This window comes from Hyperolius riggenbachi, chromosome 2 (genome assembly GCF_040937935.1).
Source record: "Hyperolius riggenbachi isolate aHypRig1 chromosome 2, aHypRig1.pri, whole genome shotgun sequence".
Taxonomy (NCBI): Eukaryota; Metazoa; Chordata; class Amphibia; order Anura; family Hyperoliidae; genus Hyperolius; species Hyperolius riggenbachi.
In genome coordinates, this window is record NC_090647.1 from 265,971,936 (window position 1) to 265,989,082 (window position 17,147).

A 17,147-nucleotide genomic window follows, 5' to 3' on the forward strand; every position below is an offset into this window, starting at 1 on the left:
CCATAATCGTGTAATCCCAGCTTTTCAATGCTGTTAGGTCCTATTCTGGGCATCAAAAACAACTTCACTTGTCAATCTAGTCTTTGTACACATACTACTCACCTCACTGTTTTTCTATTGACTGAACACTGGCTATCCACAGTCATCTCCAAGTTATGTCCTCCCCCCTTGATCCTTTCTCCCCCCACCTCATTCTTCATCTTCTATCATACCTGCCTTACCAGCTCTCCTAAGCCTTTCTCTTTTCATAGGTATGTCTCCTTTTATGTTCAAACACGCTCTCATAACACCAAGACTCAAGAACTGTCTCAACTCCAGCCCATCATGAACTCTGATGCGTGTCTTATCCACCTCTCAGTCATCTCAGTTTTCCATCTCTATCAGTCCCTTAACATCAGGTTCAAATTCAAGATTCAATCTCTTACCTACAAAGCTATCTTCTGCCTGGCTGTGTATATGTATGAACTGCCCAAACTCCTTGCACAACCCCATCATGACTTCCAGGATCATTGTCACATGCAAATAATCCTGAGTTGATGCACATTTTATGCTATTTTATTGCTTATTTGAGTAAGTGAATTCAATTCTGCAGCTGCAGGCATTCATTTGGCCCATTTCCAACCTCCATACATCACAGAGCTGCTTGGCTCTTTTACTGACCACATATGCTATTGCTCCATTGTTATTGCCTGATGAAGCAGGATCAAACCTGCGAAACGCGTTGCATTGTTCCCCAGAGTATGTAAATAAACTTTTTGTGTTTGACAAACACATTGGCAATTTTTGTGTCTGCTTGGAGGAGGTGAGTCCACCACTGCCTCCTCATGTTTTATACTTTTTAGATACTTTTATCCTTTTGGCGCCTCTGTATCTGTACTATGCTATACCAAGTCCACCCCTGGTGGAGGGATGTTACCCCCCCCCCCCTTTTTTTCCTCATCTATGGAGAGCGACTTCTTAATCCTGAGTGGGGTCAGGTCTAATCTCCCCACCTCCCTATACAGTGGTTGCTTTTGAGGTAACCCTGCTTTGTGAGTATAGCTTATTACACTATCATACTTCATTTCAACTACCAGTACATACTACACTATATTTGGCTCCTGGTGTCCCTACTCTGCATACATTTGTATAACATTACCATTAAATTTACATCATATGGATGTTATTTGCATTTCACTCAACGTCCCTGGTCAGAGTTAAATATTGTTTCTGTGGGTGCAAAGTCTGCTGATAACATCTCTCAGATAGTATGTCATGTGAGTGAGTTATGCATGGTTAGTATAAGAAATTCCTATGAAAACTTCCTTTTACTTCTCTGTAGGTATAATAACTTTAGACACAGAGAGTTGTTTAAATTTTATGGTGCTTTTATCTGATTGTATAATGAAGTAAACATTATCAGAATTCGCCACACAGATTCATTGTTCTGCAAATTATATCATATTTACAGTGAGGGAAATAAATATTTCACCCCCTGCTGATTTTGCTTGTTTGCCCTGTGAGCAAGAAATGATAAGTCTGTTATGGTAATGGTAGGTTTATTGTAGCTGTGAAAAACAATAACAAAAAATCCCCTCAAAAACCCAGTGCCCCAAAGTCACAGCTTGATGTGGATTATAATGAGTGAAATAAGTATTTGATCCCCTATCAACCAGCATGATTTCAGGCTTGCAGTACCTTCACTGTATGAAGGTAACAAGCTGAGATTAGGAGCACTCTCTGTAAGGGAGTGCTTTTTATCCCAGCTTGTTGCAAGACCTGTACAAAAGACACCTGCACACGGAAGCAATCTATCAATCATATTCCACTCTAGACCCCCTGCAGAGTTGCAATGATTAAGAGTTAGGTGATGAAGCAGCGGAGAACTACATGAGGTGAACTTGTCAACAATCGCGGCAGCTGAGTCCACAGTCACCAAGAAAATAATTGGTAACACACTATAACATGATGGACTCAAATCTTGCAGAGCTGCAAGGTCCCCCTGCTCGTGTATAGGTGCAGCTGTAGTTTGCCAATGCACATCTGAATGATCCAGAGGCGAATTGGTTAGAAGTGTTGTGATCAGATGAGACCAAAATTGTGCTCTCAACTCAACTTGCCCTGTTTGGAGGAGGATAAATGCTGAGTTGCTGCACATAGCCCCAAGAACACTATCTCCACCGTCAAACATGGAGGTGGACACATTATGCATTGCAGGTGGTTTTCTACTAAAGGGAACAGGACATTTTCACCGTATTGAAGTGACAATGAATGGAGTCATGTGCCATCAAATATTGAGTGAGCTCCTCCTTTTCTCAGCCGGGCAGTTAAAAATCGGTGGTGGATGGATATTCCAAAATGACAAAGACCCAAAACACACTGCCAAAGCAACTAGGGGAGTGGCTCAAGGAGAAGCCTTTGAAGGTCCTGGAGTGGCCTAGCCAGTCTCCAAACCTTAATCCAATAGAAAATCTGTGGAGAGAGCTGATGGCTCAAGTTGGTCAGAGGGCAAAGGGCCAAAATTAGTTAGCAGTGGATCAAATACTTCTATCTATCTATCTATCTATCTATCTATCTATCTATCTATCTATCTATCTATCTATCTAGTTCTGCCCATAAAGATAAATGTGCAAAAGTATATTAGGATTTTATTCACAATAATGCCTATTGTACATTGTCTTATTATCTTTTGGGAGACACCTATGTCATTGCCCATCAAAAAATTAATTGCTGGTTGAATAAAAGTAACTTTAAGTCAACATTTGCCAGGGGTATGAATAATTATGGACAGTAACGTGTATAATATACTCAAAGTGTAGCTTTATTCAGTAACAGGACAGTACAGCGTTCAGAGTGGAAAGGCTAAAAATTCAGTAGATACGTACTACACGTTGTGAGCAGAGATGTCGCGAACGGTCCCCGAACCGTTCGCTGGTGAACATCTCTGCATCTCTGGGCCTTCTACTACTTCCGGGTCACTATGACCCGGAATAGTACGCTTGCGCTGCCCGGTGGAGTACGTCCTAGATCGCGCCCCTGTTGCCGGGCACTTTCTGCGCATGTGCGTGACGTCATGAACGACGTCACGCTCATGCGCAGAGAGTGCCCGCCAATAGGAGTGCGATCTAGGACGCGCTCCGCCGGGCAGCGCAGTCGTACTACTCCGGGTCATAGCGACCCGGAAGTAGTAGAAGGCCCAGAGATGTTCGCCCGGCGAACGGTTCGGGCCATCTCTAGTTGTGAGGCCCCATGATAAATATTTGAATGATCCCTTAAACATGCACTCCACCTTTTGGCATTTATAGTGTGGAAGCACACACACCGTGCTGTAAGGTGCCTGTGGAGGCTATGGTGAAACATGTGAAGTAAAGTCCGTCCGCTCAACTATCCACTGAGCAAGGTCAGAGCAGGAACAAGGCAACTCGACCCCCAACAGAAAATATCCAGTAATGATCCAGCAAAAAACAATCTTTATTGAAACAGTAAAATACGGCACAACATGTCTGCTAACGTGTTTTGGATACACAATAGTCCTTAATCATAGCAATGATTAGGGACCATTGTGTGTCCGAAACATGTTAGCAGACATGTTGTGCCGTATTTTACTGTTTCAATAAAGATTGTTATTTGCTGGATCATTGCACTTTCTGGATAGAGGCTATGGAGAGAAGCAAATAGGCTATCCGCATAGAGATAGCCCAGGTGGGATGACGAGATGTCACTGTGGTGGGGGCCCAGAAAGTCTGTGAAAAGCGGGTTACCTTAAAATTAGCACAAATAAAAATTCCATTGTGTTTGGGGTTAGTGCTACATTTGGTGCACATTTGTGCCACAAAAAGAATGATTTGTGCTGCTTTCATTTTGAAGAAAACAACCCAATCCCCCACAACAGACATGAAACTAGTATGGTTGGGCTTTGCTGTGTATTTACCCATTTGTGCTGCAAAAACATTGTTTTATCTTTTAAAGTTTTTGAGATATCAAAGTTTTTATAAAGGTCAAAAGTTCCCCCACTACCACAGCATGGCTGGGTGAACTTTTGATCTTTACAAAAACTTTAATATCTCAAAAACTGTAAAAGAAAGTAGTCAGTGGCATAGCAATAGGGGTTGCAGAGGTAGCGACCGCATCGGGGCCCTTGGGCCAGAGGGGCCCCATGGGACTCTTCCTCAACCAAAGTATTAGCTGTTTATTGGTCCTGTGCTGGTAATAATCACTTCTATAGATGCTATGAATAGTAGTCATAATTAACAAACTGTTCCCTATCCCCCTCTTGCACCTCTAATACTGTGGATGACCTTGGCAGGTTTTGTTGTGCCACATCAAGTGTTACGTATAGGGTGCCAGGGAGCCCAATGTAAAACTCACACCGGGGCCCATAGCTGCATAGCTACGCCACTGAAAGTAGTCAAAACAATTGAGGAAGGTGAACGTACTGGAGTGTACTTGTCAATGAATACACATAGAATAATCTCTAAAATCACAAAACTTTATTCAGTATAAAAAGACTAACAGGAATTGTAAAAAGATGCGGTAACAGTGGAGTGGCCAACTCCCCTGTCCATACCACACTCTCACCTCATTCACCAAATGAATGCAGAAAATGATTTTGCCGGCATGCTCGTAGATGGCAATGCTGTATAGTGATAGCAGGAAAAGTAAAGCCTTTAGGTGCTTAAAATCAGCTTTATATAAATAAATAGTGGCAAAGTACAATGATTTCTGCAGCACAAATGGGCACAAATACAGTATTTCACTACCCAATCATACTGGTTTCATGTCCGTGCCCTGTTTCTTCATCTGAAGAAAAATGTATCAATATTATTTTCAAACTTAAGACATCACAGAGTATTCCCTACTGCTCTAGGACTTATTCCATATTAAAAAATGCTAGTTGCCTGACAATACAGATTTTTTGTTTTCACTCCTTGAAATGAACATTTAGCTACTCAGGTGAGGTTTGATTCAGATTACCTAAGGTGCAAATGTTCATGTTGTTTCACTGTAACCAACAAAACACCAAGTCTTTATTTTTTTGTTTGAGGAAGAAATTATCTGACTATGACATAGATTTTGATGGTGCAAACGGCTCTTTTTCTTTCTGCCTCCATAAGTAGAATTTGTTTAAAAGTGCACATAGCATTGATTTCAGCTATATTTGTATTATGTATCAGTTATGCATCAGTTGCATTGTTATATCTTTGATAGTCATGCTTGTTCTTCAAAACTATTACAGTAAAGAGGCACCATAGTCATGGGCTTCCGCAGAAAATTTTCCAGGGGGGGGCAAAAAGGCGGGGAAGAAGTGCGCGCCGAAGATTTTAGAAGTTGCCACGTGCCGAAAAATGGGTGTGGCAATGGACCAGAATGTGGGTGTGGTCACGGGTGGAGACAAATTTACATGAACCTCGCAATGGTGGGACATTAAATTAGGACAGTGGCGGCGAACCTTTTGGAGGCCGAGTGCCCAAACTGCAACCCAAAAGTCACTTATCTATCGCAAAGTGGCAACAGCAATTTAAACTAGATACAAAGGTTTTAACTCATACATGAACATTATGGAAAATCCAAGTTGAAAATAAACTGTGAAGATAAACAATTTCATCCATCCTACTCCTGAAAAATGTATTCATTTTTTTAGAACCTCCTAGTTTTATTTTCTGTTTTAAAAAGCTAAAAAAGTAGGTTTAATGCTATTTTCTCATATGATGATGATTCAGCTTTTCCCATAGTCTCGCTGTTAGCGATCATGTGACGCCCAACAAGACAAATTCAGCAATCATGAGGCCCCCAACAAGACAAATTCAGCAATCATGAGGCCCCCAACAAGACAAATTCAGCAATCATGAGGCCCCCAACAAGACAAATTCAGCAATCTTGAGGCCCCCAACAAGACAAATTCAGCAATCATGAGGCCCCCAACAAGACAAATTCAGCAGTCATGAGGCACATAAATAGACAGCATTTCACATAAATAGGCAGAATGCCCCCTTAATATGGTAGACACCTCTCACCTGACTTCTGAATTCTCCTCTACTGGCTGCTGTGCCTGGCAATACTGTTTTTGGCTGGATTGGGGATGATGTGTGGACTGAAAGGCCTTGCGGTGATGCTGTGGCAGGGCTGGCTAACGGTGACGCTGTGGCCGGGCTGGCTGGCAGTGATGCTGTGGCCGGGCTTGGCTGGTTGAAGTAAATGCTGGCCTGACTGGTGGTGATGCTGTGACCTTTTTGATAGTGATTCTGGGCTGGTTGGCTGGTGGTGATGCTGGGCTGGCTGGCCTGGATAGTTTACATAGCGCCATGAGCCCCCAGTTTAGGTAGTGACAGGAGCCCCCCAGTTTAGGTAGTGACAGGAGCTCCCCAGCTCAGGCAGTGACAGGAGCCCCCCAGCTCAGACAGTGACAGGAGCCCTCCAGCTTAGGCAGTGACAGGTGCCCCCCAGTTCAGGTAGTGACAGGTGCCCCCCAGTTCAGGTAGTGACAGGTACCCCCCAGTTCAGGTAGTGACAGGTGCCCCCCAGTTCAGGTAGTGACAGGTGCCCCCCAGTTTAGGTAGAGACAGGAGCCCCCCAGTTTAGGTAGTGACAGGCGCCCTCCAGGTTAGGAAGTGACAGGGACCCGCAGGTTAGGTAGTAACAGGGACCCCCAGGTTAGGTAGTGACAAGAGCCCCCCCAGGTTACGTAGTGACAGGGACCCTCAGGTTAGGTAGAGACAGGAGCTCCCCAGTTTAGGTAGTGACAGGCGCCCCCCAGGTTATGTAGTGACAGGGACCCCCAGGTTAGGTGGTGACAGGTTTCCCCCAGGTTAGGTAGTGACAGGGACCCCCCCAGGTTAGGTAGTGACAGACGCCCCCCCAGGTTAGGTAGTGACAGGAGCCCCCCCCCCAGGTTAGGTAGCGACAGGAGCCCCCCAGGTTAGGTAGTGACAGGGACCCCCGATTAGGTAGCGACAGGTGCCCCCCCAAGTTAGGTAGTGACATGCACCCCCCCTCACCGTTCTGTGTCAGACCTCAGGATCAGCCGACGACCCGACCAGTTAGAGCGGGCGCACGGACGCACCACACTCTATATGCGGAAGTGATGTTACTTCCGCATATCAGTGCGGTGTGCTAGGTCCTAGCGCCTGCACTATTGGTCGCTGGGCAGCTGATCGAGGTCTGACAATGGCCGGGGGGGGGGGGGGCAGCGGGTGTCCAGGGAAGGGCAGATGCCCCAATTTGCCCGACATGCGGACGCCTATGTCCATAGTGACTTATAGTAGAATGTAGTAAATTATTTACGATACCCACTTGTACGTAATTTTCCTGGTTTCAGCACAAACACTTTATATATGTACCTATATATTGCTGTATATAGGTATGTAGCCCTGCCCTCCAAGTGATGTCACAGCCTTATCATACTAAATTTTTCTCCCAGTGCACTGTGGGAGACCATGTATTATTTCTACTGTCTTCAGAACACATAGGGGCTTGATTCATAAAGCGGTGCTAACCTACTTATGCGAGCGCTAAGTCCCATAGGCTTTAATGGGCAGTTCGCGCGGAGCGCCCTGCGCATGTAAAGTTTTGCGCGCGTAAAGTTTTGCGCGTGAAAAGCTCATTTAGACGTGCTAAGGGGGTTTTCTCAGGCGTGCTAACAGTTAGCACCACTTTGTGAATCAAGCCCATTGTACACAAACGTTACGCAGTAATCCATCTGCCAGCAGCAAAGAGGTCGCCACTTGTGCAACATTCCAGAAATGTAAATTAGGCGAGGAAAGGTTGGGGAAAGATTTTACAATGGGCAAATGCTGTCTAAATAATTTATTAATAAGTATTGTAAAAAAATAAGCAATTTTATTAAGTTTTTTTTCAGTACAGTTCATTTTTAATGTTATGATTCCCTTTATCTTTCCAGGTATACCTCTTCAGTGAAATATGATTCTGATAAGCATTACATTGACAATATCTACATGCCGGTGGGACTGGGTGTTTCGTCTTGCAGTCAGACAGTGATCTGCGTGCCCAACTGCACTTGGCGCAACTACAGAGCGGAAGTTAACTTTCAGCCCAAGAACAAACCTCAGAGATTCACGAGCACCACCATAGTCTACCCCAAGCACACAAAGACTGTCTACACCACCACCCTGGACTACAACTGCAAGAAGTGCATGAGGCGCTTTCTGTCCAGTGTGGAGCTGGATTCAGCTGAACACGTGGCAAATGATTGCTTTATGGATGAATACTGACTTCTCTTAAATGTCTACCTCCAGGCTGTACAAAACTATGAACATGGGGCACTTTGATCATATATTATGAAACTGGCACACCACAAAGATGCTCTGCAATAAACAATGCATTCTGAAGATACTGCAAGACATGGAATCAAATGTAGGCAAATCTTCTTATCCTAAAACTGATGATTGGTGAATGATAGCTTGTATTATCCACCCAAACACGTTTCACTAAATCATGTGCAATGGACCCTGTCAGTCACTAAACATTATAGACAATGCGCTAATATTACAAGAACCAACGGGTATCTTATAAAGCACTAAAATACTTTCTTGTTTTGTATAATGGACTCTAAGCAAACACTCTTTTTGATTCCTTATATAACAGTTCTTAATGACAGAATCAGAGGGAGAGCTGGACCTTATAATGGATGTAGATTCCAAAAGTTTCCATTCCAAAATAACAAACATACAGTACCTTATGGACATATATGCACACCTTTCACAGATCACCTGGCATCATCCATAACATTTCCTGGACATTTTTGTCTCAGAAAAGGGAACTCTGGCTAACTGGTTATGTCGAGGCTCAGCTGGTTTGAACAGGCAAACAAAGAACTGTGATGAATATAACCATGATGTGATTAACATGTCTGGATTTCTTTCTGCACCTTTTTGTACTCTGAATAAAAATAATACAATTTTGTGTCACCCTGACTGCATTAACAATGGAGGAAGCTAAAGTCGTATGAGGCTCACAAGGTGAAGAGGGAGTTTTCTTTAATAGTCCCTCCTGTATCGCAACATAACAAATACTCACCCCTCCTCCAAAAGCTTCTCACATCCCTGAATGGTGTAATCAATGTCAGGGGTCATGTGACCCCTTCAGAGCAGTCCACCCAGATCCTTCCTTTACCAAAACGTTAGGGCTATTGTTTGAATATATACCTCCATTACCTGGACTGCACACATATCTGAAGGAGGGTAATCCCCCGGCCAATTATAACTCTCCTCTTGTCCACGTCCCCTTGCATCAGATCTCACAATTTCCTGTGCTGCTTATCAAATGCTGTCATGTCACACCTCGCAAGCCCTTGTGCACCTTTGATGTCATAACCTTATACAACCTACTGTATAGAATGGAAGAAAGGGTAAAATGGCTACAACAGTCATGCACCCTTCATGCTGCGAAATAAAGTATAGGGAGCATGACGAATGGCAGTATGTGCCATTTTCTCAAAAGACACTGTCAGAATTTGAGCTTCTGCAAAGATACAATGGCCCATCCTTAGGGACCAGACCACAAAATAGTGAAGTCCTCCTGGGTCTCTCAAATTGAATTTTTTTGTTGTTGGGGGGGGGGGGGGGGGTATTTTTTTTTTTTTTGCTGAAGGATAGAAACCATGAGCGATAGCCAGGGGGAAAAACCCTGCCTGTCTGCCTTAAGCCATTTAGTCAATTTGATCTGGTTGCATAACAATATTACATCCCCAAGGTATTGTTTAGAGTTAGGAAATATGTGAACATAGTACTCAGGACCATTTATGCACCCAAATGTGAACATGCTTACTGAAACTGTTTCAGGCAGTCTGCAATGCATATCCTATTACAGAAATACCCATGTGATGTCTTGCAGCTTTCCAAAGTTCCCTGTAGTGTAATTCTTGGCTGATTCTAGCCCACTCATCAAGGTGTGCGTGAGTATGTGAAGAATTTGGGGTGGGCAACTTTTAGTAGGTTGATGGGCATCAAATACAGTAGGTCAGAAATAGCCCTGTCTGGTCTGAACTGGCTGCCACAGGTCTGTCTGACTTTTTCCTCTATAATTTTATTTGCTACAAATTTCATTAAAGGGGCACTATGGCAAATTAGTGTTTATACAAATGTTGGATAAAATTAAGCCAGCATGTGACAGAACCTGCAATGAAAAAGAGTTGATTTAAGGAAAACAAGCAGAGGTCTTTCTTCACTCACATTATATTTTGCCCTTCCATCACTTCTGAACTAAAGGACGTACAAGCTGATTAGTCCATTATCTTGTAGGGGAACATCTGTTGTAACTGACTTGTTTCTCTGAACTATCTATCCTTCATGTTTATGTTAGCTCCCTCCGTCTCCTGCTTCTGTCTGTAAACTGTAGTAAATTCAGCAATGCTGCTCTTCCTGACAGAGTTGCAACAGATGTTCCTCCCAATAGTCCATTTGAGGACTCATCCTGACCACAAAAGTCATTTTTTTGTACTGACATTGACTCTGCTGTGTGTTGTACTGTGGTTTGGTGTGTGTTGTAGCAACACAACACAGCTATACAGTATAGTGTGTGGCTGGCTGTGTCACCCAGCGTTCTAGCCCACTGTCACTGTGCATAAGTGATTGTCACTGACCCCCACACAGTGTCACCCCTGTCACCTAACTGTGCATTGCTTTCAGTCATATCAGACATAGGCCTCAATTCACTAAGATAATGCTGGAGATAATAAGGTAAGAGTAAACTTACCTCCACACAGTGAGAGAGTTATCTTATCACTTCATTCCTTAAGTTGCCTTCTCTGTAGTTGTTACCTCCTCTGTAGTTATTTTCACTCTCAGTTAATTTACAGTCTGTCTTTAACGTTAGAATTCTGGAGTTATTTTAAAGGAGTCATCAGGGGAAAAAGGATAAAATAATTGGTACTTACCGGGGGCATCCTCCAGTCCCAAGCTCCCAGGATGTCCCTCACCGCAGCTCTCCTAGCAGCCGTTCGCCGCAGGTCCACCCCGGTCCCCGTCGATGATGTCAGAGCGACCTCCAGGTCGGCCTGTACTGCACCTGCGTGAGCAGCGCTGTCAATCACCGCCATGTGGGCCGGAGCGGACTGCGCAGGAATTAAATACAGCAATCAGCAGTGCTGAGTGTTTCACTTTCTTACTCTCACTTCCACTATCTGCATTAACCAAGCCAGAGCACGCTGGCTGTGCCAAAGGAAAGTAGGAAGGCTGTGTATCCTGCCACCATCCCTCAGTTTTACGCAGAGAAGCTGTAGTGCCGACTCCCTCTTTCTATCTTTTGTCTCACCAATTGAATGACTGGTTCACGAACGTTCATGGTAATGTTCCTAAACGTGTACCTGAAAATGAAACCGCAAGGTTTGCCATAAAGGCGTGTGTATCCAGATACCATGGAGTCCGTAAAGGTGCATACACACATCCAATTTTAATTGGCAAATGTTACCACTTCTATGTATTATGAGAGCTTACCTACCCAATCTGTTCACAGTATTCAAAATCTGTTATCCTTCATACTACAGGGAGATGATAAAATTGGTCCGTGATTGGCCAATCAAAATTGGATGTGTGTGCAAGGCTTTACACAATGTACATAGACATGCATCTTCATGAAAGGAAATGCTTCTTGGATGGCAATGCATTGTAATACTGTATATCATACTACAAATCTGTGGTGCAGTCAGTGTCTCAAAATACACAACTGCCTTACAGCCAATAGTGCTTTAGGATGTAGGGCTACACTGCAGTTTATCAGATTGATGTCTGCCTAGAAAGCTGATTGAGATACAGTACATCACTTCCAAGTGGTACACAAGTCCTGCAAGCATTTGGTTTTGGATAAATATCTTCCAGGCTGACAGCGCATCGTTCTAAATACCCTTGTGGTAGACATAACTTTGTGATTTAAGTCTTGCAGGTACCGACTGAATCAAGACTCGCATTAGCCTGGCAGATTACACATGGGGGGAACATGCTGTCTGGCAAGACGTCTAGAAGTATCCTCATATGCCTGGGAAGGGACACACTGTATAACAGCTTATAATGCATGAATCAGGATGTATAGACAAGAGAACATTATGATATATGTATGGTTAGTGCAGAATGCTTTACATATATCTTCCTTATACAAAAAGCCCTAAACTTGGAAAGCACTGCAATGCAAATCTTCCTGGAGAGCAGTACACGATCTCAGCAGTGTTGTTAGCTGCAATAATACAGATTAAGATGACATGAGGCAGTGAATCTGTAAAGACATCTGTTTGTTAAGGAGCACTTTAATACAGTTCAGGTAAGAACATGAGGAAGGCAATAACATAAAGTGGACCTGAACTCTTGCACAGGACAGAAGGAAAACAGAGAATTGCACCCTGATTGTATTTAGAGAGTTTAGCCTGTTTACCCCCTCATCTGTGTCTAACGCAAATTGTAATTTAATCTCTCCCCTGTGTCAGCTGACTGCCACGGCAAAGAAGCTCATTTAAAGCACTGGATGCTAACAATATGTCTGCTTCCATGAAAGCAGGAAGTACAAACACTGCAGATTTATTGTAGGATTTGTATCAGTTGGAACAAAGAAATGTTTTTATTTAAAGGTTTTCATGCTGCTGCATATCGGTTAGAGCAGAAAAGCGGTTATGAGTTAATGTCCGCTTTAAAGCTCTACTCCAGTTTTCCTAGTTCCCTGTAGGCACTTATTTGCAGAGCTCATTTGTGCTTGATGCCAGTTTAGATAAATCATTTGTATGGTACCTGATGTGACACTGACTCTGGCCACTTTCTGCATCACAGATTGTGACTGTTGGCCCTTTACCCCTATGCCATGCTTGCTGCTGGGTTTACTGAATTACAATGCAACACGATCTGTGGTGACATCAAAAGTACATAGGCTGCCTTGTCTGATGTCCCCATCTGTGCAATTACCACGTAATCGCAATGCACAGTCGCCAATGGAAATACAGAAACCAATTGCGATTTTCATTTATTGTAGTGAATGGAAGCGCAGTACCGAAAATAGCATCAGAACGAAAATGCCATACATTGCATTAGCACTTCCATTTTCAGATGCGATCAGGTGAGAAAGGGGCCTTGTAGGTTACAGTTCTCAGAAAAGTCCAATCGTTGCTCTACCCCTAAAGGTGCCCATACATGGTACAATTTTTCATTTTTTTTCGATTAGATAATTTAGTTTGATTATTCCGTTAGATCAAATATAACGATTTTCCCAGCATGTCCGAGCATGTCCGATCAGATTTTTCTTGAAAAAAAAACATGATAATCCTTCGAATTTCTTGATAAAAAAAAAAATATTTTCAACTTTCATTCGATTCGATCATTTAGATTTATAGATAATAAACGGGAAAATGTAACGTTTTTATTGTATCGTGTATGGGCACCATTAGAGTCTGAACAGTATGGACAATACAATCAATCGAGGCAGCTGCATCAGCCACACCCACAGAGCCTGAAAACTGATTCCTGGAACTCAGCTGCTTCTGGTCATGTGACCAAACAAAAACCTGAAAGATGCAAGACTTACAAAAAGGTCACAGTTCTGCTGTCTGATTATTAAACTATTGATTTTTTTTTTACCCTATACTGAGAGATTATGAAAGATGTCATTACTGAATTCTATGTAGAAAATTAAATGTTTTGTCTGGTGACTTGATGCCATAGTCATTTGGTTTTGGAAGTTTCCAAGTTTAGATGTTGGCAAGAAGCATGCTGTTAGTGAAGTCAGAACACTTAAAGCAGTATAAAACCCTGACATAATATGCAATAAAAACATGTCTTCCTTCTTTTTATATGCCATACGTTTATCATATTTCCTTTTGTGCATAAGTATTATTATTCATTTAGAAATTATACATTTCCAAAGTACCCTTTTTTCTCTCTGAGAGCTGACTTTGCTTTTTATTTATAACTACTTTATTCATGTTCTAAAGTAAGCAGAAATGCTTTCTGATTGTCTGACTTTGTTCAGCAGAGCCTGCAGTGTCCGAGAAGTGTTTATTTACATTCCTCACTTGATACAATTAAATACAAGATAACATTAACTTAAGTTCGGATGCGTCCAGCTTTGCTGGCAGGGAACTTCTAAGTCCTGGTTGTAACCCTTTGACTGCTGTTCTAGTAAAAAAAAATGCTGGTAGTTTATAATATGCTGTAAATAATCTTTTAGGTCAAAAAAGAAATGCTGGGTTTCATTCCGCTTTAATGAGCCAAAAGGGAAGAAAAATAGTGCCTTTTTCTGAGTAAAAGCTTAGCATTGAATAAATCATGTTTCAAAAATCACAGAGGTCACAAAAAGTTAAAATATAGACAACATTGTCAATCAAAAACCCTGACAAAGGTCCATGTGACCGAAACACATTGGTGGGAGTGGCCAGTGCACGCTGTTGCACACACCCGCAGCCGGCATCCACCCCCTCGGATTTGACCTCAATATGGTGATGAGCCCCATGGATAGCGCTATCCGGAAGCAGAAGCAGTAATCCGTAGGCTGTCCTGCTAATCCTTTACCTTTAATACAGTAGCAATAAAAAATGCTTACCCTTTGGAATTATATTGATTGTTGCACAAATTGGTCATAACGGGATCTGATCTTCATCTAAGTCACAACAATAGACAATCACAGTCTGCTTAAACTAATACCACACAAATAATTAAATGTTTCCATGTTTTTATTGAACACACAATGTAAACATTCACAGTGCAGGTGGAACAAGTATGTGAACCCTTGGAGTTAATAACTGGTTGAACCTCCTTCAGCAGCAATAACTTCAACCAAATGTTTTCTATAGTTGCAGATCAGACATGGTCAGGAGTAATTCTTGACCATGCCACTTAACAGAACTGTTTCAGTTCAGCAATATTCTTGGGATGTCTGGTGAAAATCACTTTCTTGAGGTCATGCCACAGCAACTCATTCGGGTTGAGGTCAGGACTGGGCCACTCCAGAAGGCACATTTTCTTCCTTTTAAGCCATTCTGTTGTTGATTTACTTCCATGCTTTGGGTTGTTGTCCTGTTGCAACAACTATCTTCTGCTGAGCTTCAGCTGGTGGACAGATGGCCTTAAGTTCTCCTGCAAAATGTCTTGATAAACTTTGGAATTAATTTTTCCTTTGATGATAGCAATCCTTCCAGGCCTTGATACAGCAAAGCAGCCCCAAACCATGATGCCCCCACCACCATACTTAACAGTTGGGATGAGGTTTTTATGTTAGTGTGCTGTGCCTCTTTTTCTCCACACAGGCCCAGTGCAAACCAAAAACCTCTAGCAGATCCGCAAAACGCTAGAGGTTTTTGAAGCAGATTTTCATAGCGATTTTAGGCATGTTTAGAGAGGTTTTCTAAACATGTCTAGCGTTTTTTTTGGAGCGTTTTTGTGTAGCAGATTTCATACATTGTTACAGTAAAGCTATTACTGAACAGCTTCTGTAACAAAAACGCCTGGAAAACCACTCTGATCTAGCGTTTTTCGGAGCAGTTTTCCACTTTCCTATACTTTAACATTGAGGCAGAAACGCCTCAGAAATCTAGCCCCCGAGTTTGCGTTTGTGGAAAAAACGAACCGCTCTAGTGTGCACCAGCCCACTGAAATACATTACCCAAGCGGTTTTCAAACAGCCAGCGTTTCTAAAAACGCTCATGAACCGCTCTGGTGTGCACCAGCCCAAAGTGTTGTGTGTTTCTTCTAAACAACTTAAGTTTAATCTGTCCACTGAATATTTTGCCAGTACTGCTGTGGAACATCCAGGTGCTCTTTTGCATACTTTAAATGTGCAGCAATGTTTTTTTTTGGACTGCAGTGGCTTTCTCAGTGGTATCCTCCCAAGAACTCCATTCCTGTTTAGTGTTTTACGTATTGTAGATTCATTAACATGGATGTTAGCATATGCCATAGACTTTTGAAAATCTTTAGCTGACACTGTAGGGTTCTTCTTCACCTCATTGAGCATTCTGCTCTGTGCTCTTGAAGTCATCTTTACAGGACAGTCACTCCTAAGCAGAGTAGCAGCAATGCTAAAGTTTCTCCATTTATAGACAATTTGTCTTAAAGTGGACTGATGAACTGCAAGGTTTTTGGAGATACTTTTATAACCCTTTCCAGCTTTATGCAAGTCAACAATCTTAATCGTAGGTCTTCTGAGAGCTCTTTTATAAAGCATCATTTACACCAGGCAATGCTTCTTGGGAAAAGCAAACCCCAAACTGGTGTGTGTATTTTTTTTATTGGGCAGGGCAGCTGTAACCAACACCTCCAATCTCATCTCATTGATTGGACTCCAGCTGGCTGACAACTCACTACAATTAGCTCTTGGAGATGTCATTAGTCTAAGGGTTCACATATGTTTTCCACCTGCACTGTTATGTTTACATGATGTGTTTAATAAAAACATGGAAACCTTTTAATTATTTGTGTGATATTAGTTTAAGCAGACTGTGATTGTCTATTGTTGTGACTTACATGAAGATCAGATCAGATCAGATGTTATGAACAATTTGTGCAGAAATCCATTTAATTCCCCAAGGGTTCACATACTTTTTATTGCTACTGTACTTTTAGTCATAAACCCTGAACAAGCATGCAGATCAAGCTTGACTGGATTTGCTGCATGCTTGCTTCAGGCATGTGATTTAGACACTACTAATCAATGAAAGATCAGCAGGACTGTCAAACAACTGGTATTGTTTAAAAGGAAAGAAATATGACAGCCTCCATATCTCTCTTACTTTAGGTGTCCTTTAACCATTTCTGCTGCGGTGCCGCGCTTCGGCATGCTCCCGCGTGCAATCGCGGATGCGCCCCCGTGCTGTCCCCCGGTAGCCCTGGGATCAGTGAACGAGAACATGGTTCCTGATCACAGATCCGTGTCCCCAGCAGAAAAACCGAAGCGCTCTTACTAGAGGCTTCAGTCTTTCTTAAAAAAAAAGTGTCCCCATCCACCTTGTGCTTCCAGTGATCGAGAAGCACAAGGAGAAAAAAATAAACTCAAGGTGGCCATCTTGTGGCCAAATAGTAAAACTACATCTACATAGTTTTTATATTACAATTTACACATATAATAACATTAAAAATTAACTGTTTATTTCCTACACCAAAATATTACCCAAATAAAATTTTTAATAGGAAAAAAATTACAATTAAAAAAGAAAACAAAAACCATAAATAGTTACCTAAGGGTCT

General features: G+C 42.4%; 2 protein-coding genes across 4 annotated transcripts in view; one reads left to right on the forward strand and one right to left on the reverse strand.

Annotated features, from left to right (window-relative positions):
- RFLNB (refilin B) overlaps nt 1–8,903 on the forward strand; it is a 41,212-nt gene extending 32,309 nt beyond the window's left edge. Inside the window, exon 3 of the mRNA XM_068268624.1 lies at nt 7,877–8,903. Coding sequence (XP_068124725.1) covers nt 7,877–8,207 — 331 coding nt within the window. The 3' untranslated portion in view covers nt 8,208–8,903. The remainder of the gene's footprint in view (nt 1–7,876) is intronic.
- The window catches only part of LIAT1 (ligand of ATE1), a 140,332-nt gene that overhangs the window by 94,611 nt on the left and 28,574 nt on the right, over nt 1–17,147 (reverse strand). The gene's annotated exons all lie outside the window — the stretch shown is intronic.